Here is a 23,100-nt window from a genome sequence, read left to right as displayed (position 1 = left end):
TCACATTAGCGTGCCAGCGAACGGTAACCCAAACGCTCTCTCACTTCTCTGACCATTCTCGGCTTCACCTAGATTTGGGTCCAAGCTCTCGCTCACTTGCCAACTATTTCAATCGCGCCAGAACACAACTCATCCAAACAATAACAACAGCGACAACAACTACCGATAGTACGTCTGCCAAGATGACTCAAGAGACAAAGACCAAAGCGGTGCACGCTCGAATGTACGTAATTCAAACACAATGAGCAAGTGCGGTGAAGGCAAAAGCTAACATCGGAACAGTACGGCAGCAAACCAGCGCAATTCCCCTCTTCTACGACTGCCAGCCGAGCTCCGGAACCGAGTCTACGAGTATGTGCCACATGCGGCAATCCTCCGTTTCGTTTGTTCATTATCCTCAATGGCGCGGTGATTTCCCTCTGGGTGTCCTTGTAAATGTTGTATGGGCGCATTGAGAAAAATAATCCCCCAGAGACTTCTGTCCAGAGAAGGAGGGACCGCGTTCGTTTGTATTCTGTTCAGATGTGTTGATTCATTAGGGTTGGTGGTGACCACTTTCAGAACAACGTAGGATTCTGTAGATCTGAAAAACTATACGCGTAGATTATCTTTCTCATTTATTCCAGTATATCTTACTGCTTCTCAGGGTACCCCATCTTCGCCTCATCTTCCGCAGTTCCAAATCCTCCCCAGCCCTCAAATTCGTCAGCAAACTTGACTGCCGCGCGGAGCCAGTGGTCCGACCGGTTATCTTCAGTCTCCCATGTTTCCTCCGCTACCTTCAAGGCTCGCAATGCTGTAAATGTCAGTCAAAATGTCCATGTTCTAGCGTAATTTCCACAACATACCTTTGACATGATGCGCATCAGTCGAATGCGGGCCGTTCAATGCCTTGTCTACAACATACTTCCAGCCCTTCTTCTCACTGCCATCGTTACCCATAGCTTTACCCATATCGATCTCCGGCCTCATCTGGGCAATGTACACAGCTAATGCGAATAGCCACCATTGCCGCAGAAGACTAACATGGAACTTGGCCGGTAACAAGGGGAGGAGGATGCGAATGGCATGAGAGCTTGTAAGCACATGCACGATGAAGAAATCGTACTTCCCCTTCGCTGGTAACGGTGTGCCTGTCAAAAGCCCCAATCCCACTTCCTGAGCAGCCTGAAACTGTTCGTTCGGTGCTGTAATTTCCCAGGCATTCCAGTATTCTAAAAAGGCTTCTTCGCGCTCCTCTAACACCTTGGTGATATCACCGCTGCGGTGGTCATAAAGGCCGTCGAAGCGCTTGTCTTTGCGCACTTTGTCCAGGATATCGATGAGCCCAGTGTGATCTCCACTTGCGCTATGAGGGCTGGGCTTTGTATACCTTGGGTCGTCAATGTATTTATGAAGGGAACTGTAAAAGCAGGAGCCCATAGCCAGAGCCTCGATCGAGACGGTTCTGGAGTTCAGTTCGTAAGCGTAGCCAAGATGGATGAGAGGATGTGCAACTGGATAGTGTTAGCGATGCTCAAGCTTTGAAAGCAGCAAGCTTACGTCCGGAGATGAGGCCATTGATCAGCGGCTCCTTTCCCTTGAACATGAATTCCTCGAGCACTTCTTCGACATTGTACTTCTTGCTCACGAGCTGATCTTCGAAGAAATCGATAAATGCGCGTTGGTATCTGGCTGCTGTTGGTAATTGATTCCGTCTCATCGTCGTCACTACTCACTCGCGCTTCCCCAGGAACTCGCGCCAATCGTCCTTTGTTACTTCACCTGGCGCGTCATGCCATGGTTCTAGTACTTCAGCCTCCTTCTCGTAGATTTCATTCAGATGTTCTGCCGTGCCTCCGAGAAGGTAAGCCGATCCTAAGATCTAGGGTATTTGCTTAGCAGCTACAGCCTTTACAGGAGGAGCAGCATACGTGCGGTGTATGGTTGTGAAAAGTAAGGTTGTGGTATATAATCGAGTAATTCGCGTGATTCGCTTTGAGTAGATGCTTGAGAGTTCGCGGTCGCTTTTCCGCCGAGGTTTCGATATCATGGATCTCCACAGAGGGTAGATCGACAGTGAGATGCGTGCCTTCGCCTGCACGAAGAAAAGATGGCAACGATATTCTTGGTAAGCTGAACATTGTTTCTGTGTGATTGCAAAACTCAAGAGAGTTTGCGGGGAAGATGCGCAATGAGAGCTCGCGTCGCGCCTTTCTCGTTCTGGTATGACGTGATGTCCTCGGTGCCGCTCGCAAGCTTAACCCAATCAGGACGAGCAGAACCTCAAAGTGACTCCACAATGCTTCCATCCTAGCTGCTCATTCTACCTTATGAATTGATGTATGCTTGATGGCGAATATTGAATTAGGCAATCATATTTAAGTATCTATTGATAGGGGAAAAAGTTACTGAAAGTTTACATTTACACTTCTTTCTGGTGTGGTGAGCAATTTCCGCCTTCCTTCATGCATATACTGCTTTTCATGGGATGGATGGTTTTCTCACTTTGATACTCCACTGGTAGGGGTTGGTAAAGTGTTAATTGCTATGGTCCTCAACTTTGAGTGAGAGAAAAAGGACAGCTGCATACAGATCGTGCTTTCATATCCTCGACTCTTGCCAGTTGAGTAGCATCTGTTGACTTATCTCCCCGTATCATAAGACATCTTAGAGGTGCTAGGAATTCTCCAAGTCTCCAGTTCACTAACGCAAAATATAGCAAGTATATGCAGATTAATCCTTTGAGAAGATAAGACGAAGCAAGCTTATACATAGTCACCCGCCTCATCCCACGTCTACAACTTCGCCACCTCCCTCACCTCCAGCATTCCTTCCATTGTCTCCTTCCACATTTCCGCCGCCTCAGCACTGATAGCATTCAAATCATAGCTAACCCCGAATCCAATAATACCCTCTGCACTAGTCGAACTTCCAACCAAGAACTCATTCTCCCGTGCCCTAACCCCAATATTCACGTCTCGGAAGTCCGCCGCAAAGTCTTTGTCCCCTAAGTTCTTCAAATCATATGTTCCGCGTTTGAAAAATGTAGCCAGAGGACCGATGGACGAGACTCCGCACGTCGCTCCGTAGCCAGCCGTGCTGGGAGCTAGGGAGCCTTGCGGGTTCTGGAAAGAGGGTGAACGGCGTTCTTGTGGTAGTTTTGCTTCGACACGCTCGATCTGTGTGATGTAGCCGGTCGCGAGCAGACGGCCTGGTGAGCTTTTGTCAAGAATACCCGCTGTACCTGTCTTCCCCTTTCCTTTCAAGCGTTTTTGGTAGACTCGCAACTCGCGGTTGGCATGCTTTGCTGTTAGTTTGAACCTTCCTTCTACTGGTAGATCTGAAGACAAGAAAGGCATTACTATCCCTTCGCTGAAGGCTAGCATGCATGAGTCTGCCGGTGGTGGGTTCACGAAGAAGCCGCGCGGGTTTAGAGGAAACGATGCTGTGAATGGCGGGTGACTGTCTGAAGGAGAACGCTTTTCGTGGATTGACATCATACCTAGACCGGCGAGAGCGAAACATCCAGCTCCTATACTGACGTTTGCAGATCGGCATAGTGATATCAGACGTGCTGAAGCGGCAGCTGAAAGCGATGCGGAAACATGACCACATGACATTGGAGGGCGGGTTGAAGGGCTATAGTCGAAGACTCTATCAAACTTAGGTTCTAGTCGTAATGGTTCATCGAGCCTCTTTTCTCTCCGTAGCGGATTCGTGAAGGTAGGTGGTAGTCCTCCTTTCTTCACATGTCTCAGCACTCTGATGAGCGCCCAGAACCAACGCTGTCTCGCCCTGTTGCCTGCAATGGGTGGGTATAAGTCTTCTTGGGCGGCTGGTAAGACTTTCTTGATCTTCTCTGACGTACAGACAGACTCGATTTCTGCCAAGATGTTCTGAGACGGCTGGTTTACGATGCGAAGAAAGTGGCTGAACCAATTGTACGCCGAGAGACCATCGGAGATCTGGTGCGCAATCACGATAAGTAATCTCAGCTCATACGTCCCGTTTGGAAGTTTCCGCAAAGGTAGCACATGCAATTTCGATAAGCATTTTGCGGGCTCGACGATGCGAGTCACGTTGTAGGCGTGACGGTATAATTCTTTCTCATCAACTTCGTCATATGCGTCTTCGATCCAGATAATGCTCTGCTCGACTTGTTCGATTGCAGATTCAGAGGAAATGGGTACGTCGACGGCGAACCCTCGTGTTCCAGTTTCTTGGTTATCAACAACTCGAGCCATAAGCAGAGGATGTTGAAGCCGTAAAGCGGTCCACGCGAGCGCTATCCTACGTCTCAATTCTGTCTTTGAGAGCTTGTGCTGGATTGCCAATGTATAGAGAGCCGTCATATCTGTGGCATGATTAGTCGCTTTCAATAATAGTTGACCTAGTGAGTAGGTCTATAATATCTCGCGCTCTTGTACATATAGTGTATAGCCACGAAGAACGAGTGAAATCTTTATGCTGATATTGGACCAGTACGAAAATACTGAGAGATGCTGCATACCTGCCCGGCCACCGTAGTACGTGCCATCTGAGTCAAATGAAGTCTCCACTAGCCCAAGCGGACGGTTGAATAGCTGCCTACCATCTGTACTATCAGATAGTTTCCATTCTGCATAGTTCGTTGCATATTTGTCCAGCCAGTGACCCTGCTCTTGCATCTGTGGTTTCATTACGCTTCTTAGCTGTTCAATCTCAATGCAGTTGTTGCTGTTTGCCACTTCGAGAGGTGAACGATGAGAGATGTTGGCAAGAAAAAGGAATAGGTAAATGTATTGAGAACCATAAAAGATAGAAAGGTCAAGATGCGAAGGATGCCAGACGAGCGGAGTCGGAGTGACCACCAGGTTGTTAGACGAGCTCCTCGGATAGGCCCACTTAGGTCATCGACAGACAGTCGCCGAGGTAGCGTCATTCCTAAGATGGTTAGTGTTTAATTGATTCTCGACCTATAAGTGAAATTGCGACCTAATTGTATACTCTGTTACTTTTCTAATCTAGTTGTGGCATGCATCACTGTGTATAGCTCAAGGGCACAATTTCAGTAGCAGGTACTGTTCGTGAAAACAAGCTTCTTCGTATCTGGCTAGATGCTGTATACGGATGAACAGTTACTTGGACGATTTACCCTAAAGGTATCCCTAGTGTGTTATTTTAACAGGTTAACAGAACGCAAAATGATGTACACTTCTGCCGGGTATCTAAATCACACAGCAACGTTGTGTGGTCTTCTAAACTACGTCCTCCATCTCATCCTCTCCCTCGGTATCTCCATCACCCGGGCCCTCAGGTGCAGCTGCCTCTGCTTGTTTACTAGTGTCTCGCTGGTTGTCAAATACAGCCTGGCGCTTCCAGTTGCTTGCAAACGGCCCAGATTTGACGAGGAGCGCAATGTCGCCAAGAACTTCCTTGAGGTACTGCTCCGGCTGCTTGGTCCGTTGCTTGATGGCCTTCATAGGCCAGTACTGGTACTCGTCGAACAACTGGTGAAGTACATCGATAAGATCGGAACGAGCCATACGAGCAGCCTTGTTCTGTTGCGATTTTGCCTTGGTCGTAGGCTTGATGAAGTTCTTGAAGCGGTTGTTGAGTGTAATGGAGTTGTTGACGTCTGAGACTTCGGTGTCTTTTGTGATGATGGTGGTTGTGTGGGAGCCTTGAATGGCTTGCTTGATGCGCGCGGCGCTGAAGTCCTTGAATTCCTTGGTCTCGAGGGGATTCGCGTTGTATTGCCGTGTCGCGTGACCGACGAGCGCAGTCTGCTTGGGAATTGCCTTCTTGTATTTGCTCCGTTTCTGAACACGCGCATTCGGATCTTGTACACCACCAAAGCTTCCCTGTTGGCCTCTGCCATACCCGTAGCCTTGTTGTCCCTTGAATCCCGGCAAATCTTTCTCTGTGAACACGTATGTGTTGCCTAGCTGAACATCGGAGGCGGCTGCAGGGTCCAACTGGAAGGCTGAGGGAAGGTTGGACTTTGCGCGCCAACGGTCGTTGAGGAAGACGCGCATAGGCTTGTCCTTATCGATGCCGCTCGTTGTCGCGAAAGCGCAGACCTCTCCGATCTGAATCTGGTCGTTGTCGTTGCCGTCGGCAATGTCTTCCCACTTAGAGACTGCCTCGTAGAGCCAGTCTGGAATGCGCGTGAGCCAGACGTCTTGCTGTGGGTTATCCTTGTTGATAGACATCTCGCCCGTATCCTCGTAGAAGTCATCGTCCATGAAGCCGACGCCAGGCTCTTCCTTGACCTCTGGCTTGATGCCGTTCATGATTGCGGATGCGACGAAGTTGCGTTACGGCAGGAGTGCAAGGTATCCACGTTGTAGTCGGCGCGGCGTCTGCGTGATAGTTGGTGATGATAGTAATAGAAGCTTGAGCGTGTGCCCTACGAAGAATGTGCCAGTGGTAGCGAGGTGGCTCAGCGAGCGTGAACCTTGGTTGCGATGATGAAAGACATCGGATCGTCTCAGGCAGGCGCATTGTACCTCCCGACGCGCTTCCGCACTAACGTGCCAAGACTCTTATCGATAATGCAGCTCTAGAGAGGTCGCGCTTGCCCCACGTCTGTTGCCTATACCCGTCAACAACCAACGAGCAAGACTGGCTTTCTCCCTCTTGTAGCCCCAGAATCCGACATTGTCTTTGGCAATTCTAGTTCTTCTCTTACGTAGGATCTAGAAATCAATTAAACTGAACTAAGAGGGTTTTTCTTTACGATCCAGCTTACCTCAAGCATCCCCCCATCATGGCTTCCCCAGCTGTCACCTCCGCTTTACAGCAGATCGAGGCAACGTCGGCCAGCGAAAAGCCCTCTCAGTACACCGCCCTTCTCCAACAGATAGTCGAAACATCGAACAATGTTGCCGCCGATCTGAACGCATACGCACAAACTCTCCTTGACGACTCTCTTGGCATAGTAGTCCTCCGACCACTTCTTGCTGCTTTCGTGGACGCCTACCGGACGGTCAAAGATCCAGATGCAAAGATTGATGTTGGAGAGAAAGTCATCACGCTCCTACAATCCAAGGGCGCGGGTCAGTACGAGGAACAAGATACACAAATCAAGCATGCTCTGGCAGACGCGTTCGAGCAGAACGACGATTTCAGGCGGTCTGCGCAGACACTTGCAACCATAAACCTCGAGTCGACACAAAAGTCGGTTTCTGCGGATGACAAGGCGAAAGTTTGGATTCGGATAGTGCGGTGTTACTTGGAGGAAGATGATCCGACAAGCGCATTCACACACTTGAACAAGATCAAGAACATCATATTCAACGTGCAGGACAAGGCAACCAAGGTCATGTTCCAGCTGAGTCAAGCCCGAATCCTTGACTCGCAACGATCCTTCCTCGATGCCGCGCAGGGATACTACGCCTTGAGCAACGAGCCGCTAGTCGACACTGAGGAGCGGGACGGCTTTCTCGGAAGAGCTATTATCTGTACGGTCCTCGCTCCTGCCGGTCCACAGCGAGGCAAGATGTTGGCCAAGCTATACAAAGACGACCGAGCTAGTTCTGCTGAGGACTACGCCATCCTCGAGAAGATCTTCTTGAATCGTCTCCTCACACCCGCTGAGATCAAGGCCTTTTCCGCTAAGCTCGATCCTCACCACCTTGCCCGAGGCGCCGACGGCCTGACTGTGCTTGACAAGGCCATTCTCGAACACAACTTGCTCGGCGCATCGAAGCTCTACAACAATATTGGATTTGATCAATTGGGCGAGCTGTTGGGTATAGATGCGGAGAAGGCAGAAGACTATGCGGCGAAGATGTTGGAGCAAGGACGACTTGCCGGATACATTGACCAAATCGACCGATACGTCTTCTTTGAGGGCGAGGCCAGTGGCGAACGCAAGACTGGACATGCAGAGCGCGTTGTAGGCAAGGAGCTACGGAAGTGGGATGCCAATGTCACTGGTCTAGCAGAGGAGGTGGAGAAAGTCACTTCGATGATCCAGAACCAATATCCCGACTTCTATGCATCGCAGGTGGTGCACTAGCATGGAATCAGTGCATCTAGCAGCGAATCGACGAGGAGCAGATAGTGCATAAACGGCGTCAAGGGATCGCATATACCCAGTGTACACTTAGACATGATGAATACGAGCATAAAAGCCTAAGAAGTCGTTCTGATTCCAAACAGATTGCGTTGGTCTGACAACTCTGCGGCCAACATGCTCATGGTATCGACACATATATGATACATTCGAAAGACTCATGACAAGACATTGCTGATTCCCACAATGCCACAGCTATTGTACACTCTTCTTCTCTTCTTGCCCCAATGCCGCCTCGTACTCCTCCAAACTCTTAACCTCCAAATCACTGATCTTCAAGACGGTGAAATGCAGCTTGCTCTTTACGTGTTTGGTGTGTCTTTGCCTCCTCTTGGTCTTCTCCTCTATTCTCAATGGTTCGCTCTCCACACCCACAACCCGCGCCCTACACGTGAATAACCGCTCATCTAGGTAGTACACCTTCTTTCCATGGTCTGCGTTTCCCTTGACAGACTCCGGCGCTTTTAATGTGTAGTCTCGCGATCCAATGTGTGTAGCGCGGTTCAAGCGCAGAATGTCGCCGGGGCGTACATGTGGCATTTGGAAGGGGAGGCGAAGTGTGTCGCCGCGAGTCAGGAGATATGGACGGCCATGGAGATGTGCGGTTATGTAGTGTGCTGGCTGGGTCTGTAGGAGAGGGAGGAGCTTGCGGATGGAGGGTGTGAGGGTTTGCGAGAGGATGTCTGAGCGGGCGTGTGGTGAGGCTTTGACATCGTTTGAGGAAGCGGGCGTAGGGGCATCGCTGGGGAGAGGCTGTGGTGTTTGAGCGCGCTCTTTGGCTTCGTCTGATATGCGGTGGCCGGATTGGATGAGCGGTTCGGGGGTATTTGATGTGTCGAGGTTGTGCGATACGGTTGTTATTCCTGCGCGGCGGATGGTCGGTTGGACTATCGCCCTGGACTCGAGGAACGCATGGCGTGCGGAGCGAGCGAATAGAGCCATTACTGGGGTTGGTGGGACGCAATGGCTTGGGGGCTGCTGCAAACAGTATCTCTGGTCATGCGGCGGAGGTCCGATGTTGAAGAATCCAGCCCGCATCGCGCTAGTGGGGGCTAGTGCCGAACTTTTTGGAGGCGGAAGGCGCTGCTGTAAGAGACTCCACTCTACCACCACTACCCTTACGATCCAGCACACGCAGAGGTAGTCGCCATGCCTCAGAACGAGTATATCGAGCGCTTTACGAAGCAGTATGTCTACACCCATCATGCATCCTGCACCCCACCACCAGCGTCTCGCGCCTCAGTGCCAAGAACACTCCACTAACTCTGTCGCAACAGGCACGGAAAGCGCTTCGATCACGATGAGCGCCAACGCAAGAAGATTGCCCGTGAAGGACACAATGCATCCAAGAAGGCGCAAAACTTCCGTGGTCTGAGGGCCAAGTTGTACGCCGAGAAGCGCAGGAAGGAGAAGATTCAGATGAAGCAGAAGATCCGCGCACACGAGGAGCGCAACGTCAAATCCAACGAAGCACCTGAGCCAGCCACCGACGCGCTCCCCGCATACCTGCTGGACCGCAGCAACGAGAAGAATGCCAAGGCCCTCTCTTCCGCCATCAAGCAGAAGCGTAATGAAAAGGCAGCCCGGTTCTCGGTTCCCCTGCCCAAGGTCAAGGGTATTTCCGAGGAGGAAATGTTCTCGGTTGTCAAGACGGGAAAGAAGACGAAGAAGAAGAGCTGGAAGCGTATGATCACCAAGCCTACCTTCGTCGGTCCTGGCTTCACGCGTAGACCCGTCAAGTACGAGCGCTTCATCAGGCCCATGGGATTGCGTTACAAGAAGGCCAACGTGACACATCCTGAACTGAACGTTACGGTCCAGCTGCCCATCATGTAAGTGTCTTCACGCATTAATGACAGACGAGCATAGCTAACATTTCACAGCTCCGTAAAGAAGAACCCTCAGCAACCCATGTACACGCAGCTGGGTGTTCTAACCAAGGGTACCATCATCGAAGTAAACGTCTCGGAACTTGGTCTCGTAACTGCTGGAGGAAAGGTCGTCTGGGGTCGCTATGCACAAATCACCAACAACCCCGAGAACGACGGTTGCTTGAACGCCGTTCTCCTCGTCTAAGCTTCTGGAAAAAAATTGCATTTGACGGCGTTAATTGGTCATCTGAATATTCCATTCCGAAGGCGTTGCGGCGATTACGAGCATGAGATTGGGATTTGCTAGGCAGGAAAGAAGGGCGGCTAGCCGATGATGCAACTGTGCCTTTTATGTTGGACAGATACGGAATGTAACCAAAAAGAATAATGATACCACATCGACCAACATGCCATGAGTTCCCGTCATTCCTGCTTATAGACTATCACGGTGCACCAAAGGAAAAAAAGAATCTATTGTAACATAAATCAGATAGTCATGCAGTACACTAGTAATCTATACTTGCTAAACACCATTCCCATATGCCCGCCCAATCCGTGGTATCTTCCATTCCCAGCCCATGCCATGCCATCTCTGCAAAAAGAAAACAAAACAAAACGCCAGCCAAAAAAAAAAGGCCATTACCTCCCATAGAGCAAGTTTTAGACATCTACAGTATTCCCGTCACACAATAATACCGCTCAAATCAACGTGTCGCCTCTGTCTCTGCACATGGCCAGCCAAAACTCGGCCGTCAGCATCCAGCGCACCATCTCCCACCCAATCTGTGACAATATCTTCCTGGTGCTCGTCATCGAAACTGCCCCGCCTGCCCGTCTTATCCGCCCAACCCGTACGTTCGAGTTCGATGATACCGCCAAACCGTCTCTCTCCGTTAGCGATAAACAGAGACTGCCCATCAGGCGTAAACGAGACACCACCCGCGGGGCCAAAGAAGTCGAAGACCTGTTTTGACTCCCATGTCTGCGCGTTAATAATATTGATAAAGTCGTCTGCTTCAGCTGCAACGAGAACACGGGGTCCAGAGCCAATGGGTGAGAAATGCAGAGACCGTGGGACACTCAGTTCGCTCTTCATGACAGCCAATGGCTTCTCCCAGTACCGCGCGTCCCAGACGACAATGGTGGAATCCTGGGCGGCGGTTGCGACGTGGATGCCATCGTCTGCCCAGGCACAGGCGAAAGCGTCGTCGGTGTGGGAATTTAATGTTTCGAATGCCTGGCCTGTTTCTGCGTTTGTGATGAGCGTTTCTTGGAAGTCGCCAACTACGACACGCATGCGGCCATTTGGACTCGTTGCTGAGCAATTGACTGCTGCTGGGTATTGGAATGAGTGGATGAGCGTGTTGGTTCCGCAGTCCAGGACGCGGAGGTGGTGGTCGTTGGAACATAGGACGGCTTGGGGGGTGTACGTCCGCCGTGAGGAGAATAGATGCATGTGGTTGACTATCCGCGACTTTGTGTCTGTTGCAAAGTCCGAGGTGCGACCGAAGGTATAGGCCGAGCCTTGGGTGGAAGCAAGGTTTGCGATTGCGTACTCGCCTTCAAAAGCGCCGGCGATAAGTACATCGCCGTGTGATGCAATGGTGGTTATTGACGCATCAGGAGCTAGATGCTTGCTGAGATCTGCGACGACGTCTTCGGTCACACCTTCAGCGTCCGTGTGGAGTACTTGGTGACCTTTGGCATAATAGACATCGTTGCGGGACGTAGCTGTCACTATGTTTCGCAACTGGAAGTGAGGTACGAAGGCACGGGGCTTGGTGTTGATCCTCCGAAACTGAAAGAAGCTGTCTGTGTTGGGTGTTGAATGGATATACTTCCGAACTGCTTTGACGCTATGCAGCACTCTTTGACGCTCGTGCTGCGATCGCGCCTTACGAACCGCTGCACGTGTAGTCTATCAAAGTGTTAGCTTAAAGATTTCTTGCTTTTTGCATATGCATAGGCAGAAGATTGCTAGACGCTGTCTCGCAACTGCCAATATAGGCATCAGAATGTGAGAACGTACATTGCGTTTCGTCCAGTCGATGCCCTGGTAGTCATATTCGTCGCCCTTCAGGTCTTCTCGACTAATAAAATCCGGCACCTGCACGAGGTCCAGACCAGGAACGACGGGCTTGAAATGTCCAAAGAAACGATGGAAGTAGGAAGTGATGGGACAAAAGGCTGCCCTATCCTGGATGCTCAGATGCGGCTCATTGAGCGTGGGTGGCGGCTCGAGCAATGGATCAGCACCATATGGCAGGTGTATTGTTTGGGCCCCTATAGCCATTGGCGCGGCGATGTATGTGGTGGATGTGTGCAGGTGGTGAGGGATGCTGGATGTTTGATCAAACATGTCGATAGCGTTGTATGTAATATATGACGGGTGAATTGGGCCAAACATGTCTTCAATCGTGCCTCCTTCATCCAGCGATGGGTCTTCATCGTCGATATCTCCCTCTCCTGCTCCATGTGGCCCAGGCATGGTTTCCATAAACTGCTGGTAGTCTTCTAGCGATATTCCCCCGCCATCGTCATCGTCGTCCTCCACCTCGTCATCGTCGTCGCCGTCGTCATCGGCCGGTCTGCCGTCAGAGAGAGTCGCAAGAGTTACAGCAGCAGCCAATGCGCTGGGCGAGTGCGGCCAGTCTCCATAGTCCGGATGCGATTGCGACGGCGGTGTTGTGAGATGCGGTGTCGTCGAGTGTGGCGCGGACCAGTTGTGCATGCTGGCCATCGACGCCCGCTATCCGCCTGATAACCAGTGCAGCGGGGCCGCCGAGGCAGGGTTTTGTCGTTTGTGCGTATGCGACGAGACGGTCGACTGATGTAGTTGTAGAGAGGCGTTGCGGCGCAAGGTATAGGCTTGTCTGGCGTGGGGGGAAAGGTGACTAGGCCAAAGCATAGGCTCGGCGCAGCGAGACAGGCAGAATACAGCAAATATGTAGCGGCTGATGGGCTAGTACCGTCGCGTCGCAGGCTGACTAGGTCGCCTCTCTGCACTCGATCTGTCTGTCAACTACCCGAGGCGCTGCATGCGAAGGGAGACACGTCCTGGCTAAATGTGGGGTCGCTCCTGCCAGAGCCCTAGATGGGCATTGGCTGCGGGAGAGTTGGGCTGGGCTGCAGGGCAAGCAGGTCAGCTCCCGTGATGATAATGGATATGGCTATGTGCGTCCAACGGCTCCTAGAACTTACACTTCCGTCAGATATATACGCCGTCTGTGAAGCCTGCCGAATATTCGTATCCCACCCTCCGCGGGCCCTTTAGTTTAGACTGAACACGGGGGGATCGGACAGCCACCCACCCCCAAGCCTAACTAGCGACTCCACCATCTCAGAGATCTCCAGACATTAGATCTGTGTATTCACGCTGCTCATCTCCACGCTGTCACCAGGCGCTCAGGGTTAAGCGGCCATGGCGTGCCCGCGGACAGTCACACAACTCACATGGCACTGCCAACACGACAACCTTCTGGAGCCAAGACCCGACAACGAGAATGCAGTGGCCACTCAACGTCAGACATCCAGGCCCACACCTGCTCTTGTCAGGCCCCTTTTGGGACACAGGCAGCACACCAGCTTCGCTAAGCTCATCGTCTGGGGCCAAAAGGTGACGCGCTGAGCGCTGGCCCATAGTTGCACGGCGAATTGGTGGAACAAATCAAACGTCTTTCCCCACCGCGCCTCCCCAGACTGTGGCTCAAATGCCGTTTTTGTCTCTCCTAGCCGTCCCGCCTCTGGACAACGGTGCTGGCACTCCACGACAGTAAGCCACTGATCGCTCCAGGGAAATGCCGTCGATTCAGGGCCCATCTTACGCAGACGCTGGAAGCACAAGACACATCTTGAGACTGTAAAACGATACAGGAACAGTGATGCGAGATCATTCACCTCAGTACTGTTTGATCATGACATGCTGAGTCTCGCGAGAGCTGACAGCATGCGGTAAGGATGTATTACTAGAGCGAGATGCCTATGTGACCCCGACAGTGAAGTAAAAATTCTACAAACTCATAATAATGACAGAAATGGCCTGCTAAAACGGACATCGTAGCAATGCAGCAAATCATGTAGTACAGATGCAGTCCTTCCTACACGACGCCACGATGCGAAACTAATTATCATAATACTGGTCGTAACCCTGTTGTTGTTGGTGCTGTGGCCATCCACCAGCCGATGTCGCCGCTGGTGTCTTGAGTCTCCGTTCTGTTGGTGCCCAGCGTTAGCGACAGCATTATCGCGAGAAGTTGTGTTCCTTACCTGCTTCAAAATCATGCCACCTGCGCATTGTGATTTTGCTACTGTCGAATTCTCCTTCATACTCCAAGCCTGCCTTTTTCGTCTTTTCGCCTGCCGTCTTTCGAGTATCTCCCCAGCTGAAGTCGTCAAACTTCCAGAACGCATATGTCGGAAGGATAAAGTTCCAAACAGGCAATGACAGCAGATAGACGAACATCCAAGCGACGTAAGACCACCGATGGGCTGTTACGATGATGAGAATGGCGGGGAGAACAAGAATGAGCGCTAAAAGGATAAGGGGTATGACGGGAGCTTCTGTGTGGAGAACAGCGGCTTTGATAGCGATGGCGACTAGACATGGTCAGCAAAGCCGAAGCTTCATAGTGGAGTACGGAGGCTTACTTAGGTAGAATGTGAAAGCAATGGCGGCTGGGAGAACCAGGGTTCCGATCAACTCGATGAACACAACGAACTGCATGCTGAAGCAGAAGGTGCCACACAGATCTCGCACTAGCACAAGCTCCATCAGGTTGTGGACCGTACTATTAATCCATCGTCTGCGCTGTGACAGCAGAACTTTGAACTCGTCCGGTACAACGGTTTTGCAAACGGCTTGCGGGACGAAAACCTGTTTTCGCTTGGGGAACGTCTTGAGCATCAGCGTCGACAGGTACCGATCCTCACCCAGTAGTAGCAGATTCTTCTTGTGCAGCGTATCAACCACGTTCTCGGAGTAATGCTCAACAACATCCGGATTAGCCAGGATCGGCACCCAGTAGTTCTGACCACCCTTGGGAGCCTTGATGCGGTACATGCAGAAACAACCCGGCAAGCAAGTAACACCACCAAAGACTGATTCGAATGACTTGGCCAAGTGATGGGAGATGAAGTATCTATCACAATTAGTGGCGCGATTGTAAAACATGGCGGCAGCACTTACTCAAACACCTGGATCATGGAGACCCACGAATCCCGCTTATTGGCAATCTTTGTTTCGCCGCAGAGCCCCATGATATCTGGATCCTTTACCATGGCTGAGACCATATGCGTCAAGCTGTCAGGGAAAACCTTTGTGTCGGCGTCGACCATGAGTACTATCTCGTAGAAATCGGGAGAAATGCCAGTGATCTTCCAGATACCGTTGAACATTTCGAATTCAAGCTCCGTCATACGCTCGTCAAACATGACCTTTTGCAGGAACGACATGAGAATGATCTGACTGTCTCGCTTTCCACGATTGCCGGGCTTCGATTTTTTGGCCTCATCGGGTGTGCCACACTTCACGACTAGCAATACGGGAACACGTTGTTGCTTCTCGACAGGAATGCGGGTCGTCTCGCCGTAGTCGTAGAATCCCGAGTAGATCTTGGCCATGTTGTGTCGTTTCGAACCACTAGCGACTGCGACGTATGAATGCGCCTGGACCTCGTGGGGCAATACCGCGTGATCCTTCATCATACCAAGACAGACCTCTGGCGTTGTCAAATCTTCTCCATGACCCTTGATCATACCGTCGCAAATAATGAGAATCAACTTGTGGCTATTAGGGTAGTCCGTGGTAGCGATAGAGTCGAGTGTAGTTCGCAGTCCGTCGGGACCTTCAGAGTACGCGGTGACAAGACAGATGGTGTGCGCCAAGGGGTATCCAAAAGGTTGCCATTCTGGTGGAGGCTGAGGTACAACAGCTTCGTGTGTGAAACCTGCGGGTCCAGAGCCTTCGACACTTGAGTAGCGGTTGGTGTCGGTCTGCCCAGAAAGAAGTAGACTAGACCGAGACTCTTGTGTTGAGAACTGCGCATTGTGCTTTCCGTCCAAGGGCATGGTGCCTTGACTGGCATTCAGTTGCTTGTACATACCACTGTTCGATCCCAGGATGCGAGATGTCGTGCTCTGGCTCGTCATAGTCGTCGGTGGGGCACGGGTCTTTGCGTTCTTGTCAACCGCGTAAGGGCTGGTAAACCTCGAAGTCTGTGGCAGGAAAGTACTGCCACGCTTGTTGCTGCGGTCAGAGCCGGAAGATGGATCCATGAGTTTTGGTGGCGGGCGATAGATATCGTCACTCCACTCTTCGATCTGCTGCTTTCGCAGCTTGGAGTCCGCGGGAGAAATGGATGTGTTGGTTGCAGCAAACTTTTTGCAGATAAACCACTGAAAGAGAAGGGCGAGGACGAACTTGGCCATAACAACAGCCAAGATGAAGACTAGCGACACATAGAGGACGACCTTGGAAGCAATGCAGCCAATGCTTTCCGTATCGATGGAGCCGACTTTGATGGTTTCGGTAAAGCAACGAGCTACCTGCTTCTCATAGCTGGATGAGTACGCACGGGTAACGTCTACGCCACGAACAGAGGGATTCTGACGAATCTCATCGAACAGAGGTGGAATATTAACCTGGGTCCGGTTGAACCAGTCGAGCAAGTTCAGGTCCAATACATCACCGCCCCATACCATGAGGTTCCTAGAACTGTTGCGAATGTCATCCCAGGTAAAGTACACGTCGCCGGCGTTTCGCAGACTGTAGAAGGCTCTACGAGCGTTGTCCGAGGTATGACACTGGTAACCGTTGTACTCCAAGAAGGTCGTATTGGGCTTGGTCGACCCGTCTTGGTTGAACAGACGGCACGGGAAGTACCAGCCCAGATCGCCATTACCACTTGTGGGAATGCCAGAGTTTTCCTTTTCAGTGATGAGTCCTTTGCAAGCTCCATTGACATTCTGGAACAAGAAGCTAGCGTCTTTACCGCCGTTCTTCTCTGGAAGATCGAAGAGAACGTTTGCGTCTTGGGGGATGCCGCGAGCGCGCGGGTGCTTAGACTGAGCGAGATCGTAGGCTTTGCCGTGAATGATCAGGTATCCACCTCCGACTTCGTTTGTCCTAAGGCGAGCATTGCCGCCAGATGGGCACACAGTCTCCGTAAAACCGAATGTGAGGTATCCAACGAACGTGCAGATGAGTAAAATGATGCTGACTAGTCCGACCTTCTCTCTCCATGCTCGCTGCTGCGCCTTCTGCGGCTTTCCAAAGCACTTCAAGATGGCATTCGGACACCAGAAAGTAACGATAGCGCAGTAGACATTCCACAGACTAGGTGGTCGTAGCTTGTCCTGCTCCTTCTGACGCTGCTTCTCACGTGCTTCCATTGTCTTGCTCGTCAGCTTGCGTTGTATCCGTGGCTCCCCGTCGTCCATCGGAGCTTGCTTGTCGTTGTACCCTCCGCCGGAGGCATTTCGCATATGCGGGGGCTTGATGTCAGTGCTGTCTGAGCTGACAGTCTCTGCCTCGAGGTGGTCTTCTAGGATAGGGTCGTTACCCGTCGTCGATGGGTGGACGTCCATGCGCTGAGCATGTTTGCGGTAGTGATAGTTCGGATGGCTCGGGTCCATTCGCTGGCGTTCAGGTCGGATAAGACTGCGCTTCCTGTTCAACTCGGGCTCGGATGGTTTCGGTTGGCCTCTCATTATGGGATCGCGCTCCATGGGCACGGGGGTGCCGGGCGAGGGAAGCGCGCGCGAGTAGGCCTGGGTGCCGCCCTTGCTATTGGAGCGGTCGTGCGACCGTGTGTTCTCCAGATCCGAAGTCCTCCTTCTGCGGTGGTGCGAGTCTCGGTGCGCATGTCGCCGCTCGCCTCGTCGAGGCGGCGACGACTCCTCGGGTCGCTGCGGTAGAGACATGTACGTGAGGTTGTGACCTCAGCTGTTGTTACACAGTGGGGCTGTAGCGCGGAGCTCGTTTCGGCCCGGGAAGAATGTGTATAGCGGTTCTATGGGGATGGCGATCGCATATAAGATAGAGTGCGGGCTTGGGGTAGTCGTTAGAGTCGTTGTAAATGGCGGTGGATCGTGGTTTCCTTTTTTGCAACGAGTGGTGGCCGTGTGCAGCAGGAGCGAGTGCGCTGCAGCAAAAAACCAAAGGGTGTAGTGAAAGACGGTCCTAACGAGCGACGAGGAAAACCGACGAGACCCCGGGCGACACAATAGGTGTTGCTAGAGCGATGGCATATGGGGGCGAAGCTGGCAAGGGGTGGATGCTATTTTGGGGATTCTGTTCCGCCACTAGCACCAGGCCTATCGCTAGAGCGTACATAAACACGGGATGATTTTCCACCCTCGCGATCAATGACAATCGCCATTGACAGCCTCGTCTTCCAGTACGCTTCTCTGTTGTAATTCTCCGTCGTACTGCATCTAGCTGCCTCTCCCTTCACATGTCGCTGTTACACCTCAGTGCCCCTTGCCTGCGAACGATCCATGGATGCTACATGGCGGAACCCCTGCATGCACCAAATCCTGCAGCCAAACGGTTACCGAGCCCTAGATCGCCATAGTATCAACCTCCCTATCGACTAACCTCACTTCTCCTTTTCTATGGTCTGGACAGTGTCTCAACACATCCTCCACACCAATGTATAAAGGAGGCATGCGCCGAGTTGGCTTCTTAGTCCATCTTCACTATTGGCGCCGAGAGCGGTGGGCGGTACACACTCCCGCATACATTAACACGGCGCGCCTGTCATGAGTTGCCTAAAATCATCAGGGATTGTGCCCTATCCTTCTTCAATATATACGAGTGGACCTGCGCTGAGCTTTGGCAGCGAATTTCCGCCTGACGCCTCGTGCTTTGCAGCAAGCTGAGTGACAGCTTTGAACGCGTGGAGTCAGGGTCTCTTCACACAGCTCCACATCATTCCATGTCTCCATCCTAAGCCCTGCAGAGCGGTAGCTCCACTCGCGCGAATTGGCAGAGACGGTTAATTACCTAGCTGGGATTTGTCACATGTATAGAATTCGATAGCCGCGGAAACTTCGGTGGGGTGGTGATGGCTTGGACAAGTGATTCTTTGTCCGCATCGAGGTACAATGAAGCCTCAACGCGTCTGCTCGACCACCTGTGATTAATAACATTTGGAGCATGACAAGATAGTGTCTCCATCGTGAATGACGCCACCTTCCTGATGCTCACTGCGTACGTGTCTCAAGCAGCGCCCAGCCCAGGCCCAGTAGTCAAATACCGATGCACATCCGCGCCCATGCAGAACCTCCTCCGCATTTGCCAATATTTCCCCCGTGAGCCGCCATCGATTCTCTGCGCCCCTTCGGATCTTACCGAATAGATCGATAGTGCTTGTGTTTCATGCTGGTCACACACACCATCTCGCTTCCTCAGCAAGCCGGCCTCTGCCGCCCAGTCCACTCAATCCACTCAGTCCACTATTCGCCATTCTATACGAGAGTCGGCATCGAGTGGGGTTTCAAAAAGCGTCTACAGCCCTCGTACCGTGCACTTGCCCTGCGTTTTGTATGAACCGAGTCGAGGGTTCATTTAAAAGACTATTCGCACTTTTCGAGCGCAACGTTCAGGGTCCAACTGCCGCGAACCCTTACACTCCGCTTCCAGTGAGTCTAATCCTCATCTGTACCGTAGATCATCATCCCAGGCCCCAGGGTACGCATCCTGCTATGGCCGAGGTTGGCAAACATTTGTTACAACCAGTCGTCACACCGCAACTCAAGTTGCTAACAATTGATTGTAGGAGCAGCAAAGATCCACACAGCAGACGGCTCGTTATCGCATGCGTCGGTTTGCTTGTCACTAAGACTGCACCACCACCTTAGAGCCCCGCCGTTGCAGCGAGTCAGGACTTAGGCGGACATAAGACTGCCACCAGAGATCCAAGGAAGGGGGACGCCATTTTCGAAGCGATGTCCCAGGTTGCTTCGACACCACCATCGAGGGCCTTGCCACCCGTCCCCGCCGACGAAGAAGCCTACGGCGCACATCGTCCTGACTTGAACGCCTCGGGTAGTTTCCAGCATCGCAAACCGCCCACCACGCGACACTCTTCCACACCCTCGTTCAGTATTACCGAGCACAACACCACAGCGGCAGGAGGACGCGATTCGAGACAGTCCGGATCTTCCTTCAACCAAAGTTCCGACGGCCATTCAAGGACGCCGTCGCGAGACATAGAAACACCAGACCTCGAGTATCGGTTCTCCGGAAGCTCAATTCCCCCCGCGCAAGAGATTGCCTTTAGACAGCTGCATATCAGCAACGGATCGTACAGTAGTCGATTCTCACAATTCGCGGAAATGGACGTCGCAAGGGCTCAAGATGAGGCAGACAACATATACACTCCCCAGGAGCAATACCGGCCCGTATCCTACCGGAACCAACCGACCCCGCCGGCTGCAGCACATTCTCCCCGCGAGACCGCACAATCGCCGACGGCTGGGTCGCAGCACTCTTCGAATAACAGTGGGCGCAACAGCTACTTCAACACCCATCCGCAAGAGGGGGAGCTGCAAGTCCCGCGTAGCACGGTGCCTAGACCCAGCTCTGCATACACCCTGGGCTCGGAACTGAATGCGCGAGGTCGTACAGAATCCCCGCGCCTTTCAGTGTATGGAACCTCCCCGTCACCTAGCGGATCACCTAATCCTTATGCCCGCCCCATCTCAATCAGCCGCCGTTCTCCCGACGTCAGGCCGGAGTCGTCTTACATCGATCTGACCAATCTACCGTACAACCAGCAAGTCGCCCCTGCAGCCAACTTTGGTAATGCAGCTCTGCGGGGCGCTGTGGGGCAGAATGCTTCCCTGCTTAACCAGAAGAAGACGCTGGAAATGTACAGGGCGAACGTCAAGAAGACAGCGGATACCGCAGTGCAATACGAGTTCGCGCTGTTCATGGTACAAGTAGCCCGCGAGATTCTGGGGTCGGAAAATGACAGTGATGACCACGGCATGAACCCCACAGAATTGCTAAAGGAAGCACGACAGATTCTTGAGAGATTAGCCGCCCGCAGCTATCCGTTTGCACAGTACTACCTTGCAGATGGATATGCGTCAGGTCTGTTCAACAAGGACAAGCCGGATCACGATCGCGCATTTCCACTCTTTGTAGCTGCTAGTAAGCATGGACACGCGGAATCAGGATTCCGTGCCGCACTCTGTTATGAGTTTGGTTGGGGCTGCCGCAAAGACTACGCCAAAGCTGTTCAGTTTTACCGCGCTGCAGCATCGAAGAACCACCCAGGAGCTGCGACACGGCTTGGAAAGGCTTGTTTGACAGGCGATATGGGCCTTCAGAACAAGTACAGGGAAGGACTAAAATGGCTTAAGCGAGCTACTGAATCAGCCGACTTTCAATACAACATTGCGCCGTATGAGCTTGGTCTGCTGCACGAGACGGGCTTCGGGGACGACATCTTCAAGGACGAGGTGTACGCAGTGCAGCTCTTCACACAATCTGCTGAGTTGGGACATCCGTTAGCTGCTTTGAAGCTAGGCGAAGCTTACGAACATGGCTTGCTACGCTGTCCTAAAGATGCTGCACTCTCCGTTCACTATTACAATTGTGCTGCCCAGGCCGATATCCCCGAAGCCATGATGAACCTATGTGCGTGGTATATGGTCGGTGCCGAACCAGTCCTGGAGAAGGACGAAAACGAGGCGTATGAGTGGGCTAAGAAAGCTGCGGAGCATGGTGAGTCTGTCAATATTCGTAGAGGTTAATCATGCTAATTCTCTCAGGTCTTCCAAGAGCCGAGTATGCCTGTGGATATTTCACAGAAATGGGCATTGGCTGCCGGAGGGATCCTCTAGAGGCAAATGTTTGGTATGTCAAAGCCGCAGACTCTGGCGACGAGCGGGCGAAGCAGCGCCTTGCCATTATTCAAGCTGCCGCATCCGGGCAATCACACGCTCCAGCAAAAACCAACACTGATAAAGGCAAACTCAAGAAAGAGAAAGTCAGCAAGGAAAAGGATGTCAAAGAAAAAGACGAAAACTGCGTCGTAATGTGAAGAGGGGCGTGTTGTTGATTCTTTCCGTCCATGCTTCTATTGTATTTTCTCTTATACCCGATTCGCGATCTGTTTTTCCTTCTCTTGCATGTGTATGGGTTGGTGGTATCCGCCATTCAACAATGGATATGGCGGTAGTTCTTTTAATATGGGGGGGATGTGCATATACGGCGTTTGTGATGCATTACTCTTGCATATCACCGCTCGGGATTTGAGCGTCGAAATCTTTCCGCACTTTTGGTGGTAGCATATCGACCGTGTTTGCAGCTTCGTCATAGCATGCAGAATAGAGTTAAATTTTGAGGACAGCTGAGATCAGTGGAAAAACAAAACGGATGATGGTACCAGGAGCCTTGACTATGTGCTATCGTTGTACGAATGACTGTATTCTATGATAGGCCTACATGGTGACAAAGCTTGTAGTCTATCTCCACGTATCCGTCGTACATTCGTGCTAATGACAAGATTGTTTCTATCGCAGATTTAACATTGAGTACCTGTCAGACGAACCCTTGGTTAGCGCAGGCTAAAACTTCTGGAACCGGAGTATGTAAGATCAGATGTGTGTTCAGCACGGGTGTCGACGGCTTTGTTGCCACGAACGCATCTCGTGATAACGTAGTTGCCATAAAAGCGCCGATTGGTCAATTCCTGCAGGACCTTACGTAGCTTCAACCTCACAATAGTCCGTTCGTGTCCGCTCTATACGATACTCTCGGTACCTAATTCCCATGGCCCACTCTTTGCAACGATCCGCTTAGACTGCGTTCCAGGCCACATGAAAGGGATCGTGTGCGGCAAACAACGTACAAGCAAAGGGCGTGAATTGTGTAACACGCAGCTGTCTGTATGGCTTTGGCACGTGTTCCTTGTGGAGTCGCACGCTTTGCTTTCCCCAGACCGTGGCTAGCCGCTACCCGAAATGGTAGGCATGATGCAGGTGCATGTTCGCGGCTCCACCTACACGCCTTAGACTACATATGTAGGGCGTATGATAACCGATAGCTGATAGTTTAGTTCGACCGAGTGAAGTTTAAGACTTGAGTATCTCAAACAATCAACTTCTATTACACCCAAATAATTTATCAGCTTTCAAGGTCGTTGCTAAGTCCTTGGTAAGCTGCACTAAGGT

General features: G+C 51.8%; 9 protein-coding genes across 9 annotated transcripts; 3 read left to right on the top strand and 6 right to left on the bottom strand.

Annotated features, from left to right (window-relative positions):
* Window positions 1–632: 632 nt before the first annotated feature.
* Window positions 633–2,123, bottom strand: AA0111_g5260 (hypothetical protein; the record flags this gene model as incomplete). The annotated part of the gene is made up of 5 exons (XM_028651353.1): window positions 633–796; window positions 849–1,496; window positions 1,543–1,670; window positions 1,719–1,864; window positions 1,914–2,123. The coding sequence occupies 5 exons, from the start codon at window positions 2,121–2,123 to the stop codon at window positions 633–635; spliced, it is 1,296 nt and encodes a 431-aa protein (XP_028507351.1).
* Window positions 2,124–2,777: 654 nt separating this feature from the next.
* On the bottom strand, window positions 2,778–4,334 carry AA0111_g5259 (hypothetical protein; the record flags this gene model as incomplete). Its single annotated transcript, XM_028651351.1, has 1 exon — window positions 2,778–4,334. One exon carries the CDS (start codon window positions 4,332–4,334, stop codon window positions 2,778–2,780), a length of 1,557 nt encoding a protein of 518 aa, XP_028507178.1.
* Window positions 4,335–5,219: 885 nt separating this feature from the next.
* Window positions 5,220–6,257, bottom strand: AA0111_g5258 (hypothetical protein; the record flags this gene model as incomplete). The annotated part of the gene is made up of 1 exon (XM_028651350.1): window positions 5,220–6,257. The coding sequence occupies one exon, from the start codon at window positions 6,255–6,257 to the stop codon at window positions 5,220–5,222; it is 1,038 nt and encodes a 345-aa protein (XP_028507177.1).
* A 476-nt stretch (window positions 6,258–6,733) lies between these two features.
* AA0111_g5257 (COP9 signalosome complex subunit 4) lies at window positions 6,734–7,987 on the top strand (the record flags this gene model as incomplete). The annotated part of the gene is made up of 1 exon (XM_028651349.1): window positions 6,734–7,987. One exon carries the CDS (start codon window positions 6,734–6,736, stop codon window positions 7,985–7,987), a length of 1,254 nt encoding a protein of 417 aa, XP_028507182.1.
* A 252-nt stretch (window positions 7,988–8,239) lies between these two features.
* AA0111_g5256 (hypothetical protein) lies at window positions 8,240–8,986 on the bottom strand (the record flags this gene model as incomplete). Its single annotated transcript, XM_028651348.1, has 1 exon — window positions 8,240–8,986. The coding sequence occupies one exon, from the start codon at window positions 8,984–8,986 to the stop codon at window positions 8,240–8,242; it is 747 nt and encodes a 248-aa protein (XP_028507181.1).
* Window positions 8,987–9,193: 207 nt separating this feature from the next.
* Window positions 9,194–10,120, top strand: AA0111_g5255 (Ribosome biogenesis protein; the record flags this gene model as incomplete). The annotated part of the gene is made up of 3 exons (XM_028651347.1): window positions 9,194–9,231; window positions 9,322–9,876; window positions 9,928–10,120. The coding sequence occupies 3 exons, from the start codon at window positions 9,194–9,196 to the stop codon at window positions 10,118–10,120; spliced, it is 786 nt and encodes a 261-aa protein (XP_028507180.1).
* Window positions 10,121–10,597: 477 nt separating this feature from the next.
* AA0111_g5254 (hypothetical protein) lies at window positions 10,598–12,646 on the bottom strand (the record flags this gene model as incomplete). The annotated part of the gene is made up of 2 exons (XM_028651346.1): window positions 10,598–11,833; window positions 11,945–12,646. The coding sequence occupies 2 exons, from the start codon at window positions 12,644–12,646 to the stop codon at window positions 10,598–10,600; spliced, it is 1,938 nt and encodes a 645-aa protein (XP_028507179.1).
* A 1,389-nt stretch (window positions 12,647–14,035) lies between these two features.
* On the bottom strand, window positions 14,036–17,835 carry AA0111_g5253 (Chitin synthase D; the record flags this gene model as incomplete). The annotated part of the gene is made up of 4 exons (XM_028651345.1): window positions 14,036–14,127; window positions 14,182–14,511; window positions 14,563–15,053; window positions 15,101–17,835. 4 exons carry the CDS (start codon window positions 17,833–17,835, stop codon window positions 14,036–14,038), a joined length of 3,648 nt encoding a protein of 1,215 aa, XP_028507186.1.
* Window positions 17,836–19,863: 2,028 nt separating this feature from the next.
* On the top strand, window positions 19,864–21,968 carry AA0111_g5252 (hypothetical protein; the record flags this gene model as incomplete). The annotated part of the gene is made up of 2 exons (XM_028651344.1): window positions 19,864–21,649; window positions 21,697–21,968. The coding sequence occupies 2 exons, from the start codon at window positions 19,864–19,866 to the stop codon at window positions 21,966–21,968; spliced, it is 2,058 nt and encodes a 685-aa protein (XP_028507185.1).
* Window positions 21,969–23,100: the final 1,132 nt, after the last annotated feature.

The sequence above is a fragment of the Alternaria arborescens genome, assembly GCF_004154835.1.
Source record: "Alternaria arborescens strain FERA 675 chromosome Unknown contig_10, whole genome shotgun sequence".
Classification (NCBI taxonomy): domain Eukaryota; kingdom Fungi; phylum Ascomycota; class Dothideomycetes; order Pleosporales; family Pleosporaceae; genus Alternaria; species Alternaria arborescens.
The sequence above is the reverse complement of the archived record's forward strand: the minus strand, read 5'-3'. Positions and strand labels throughout refer to the sequence as shown.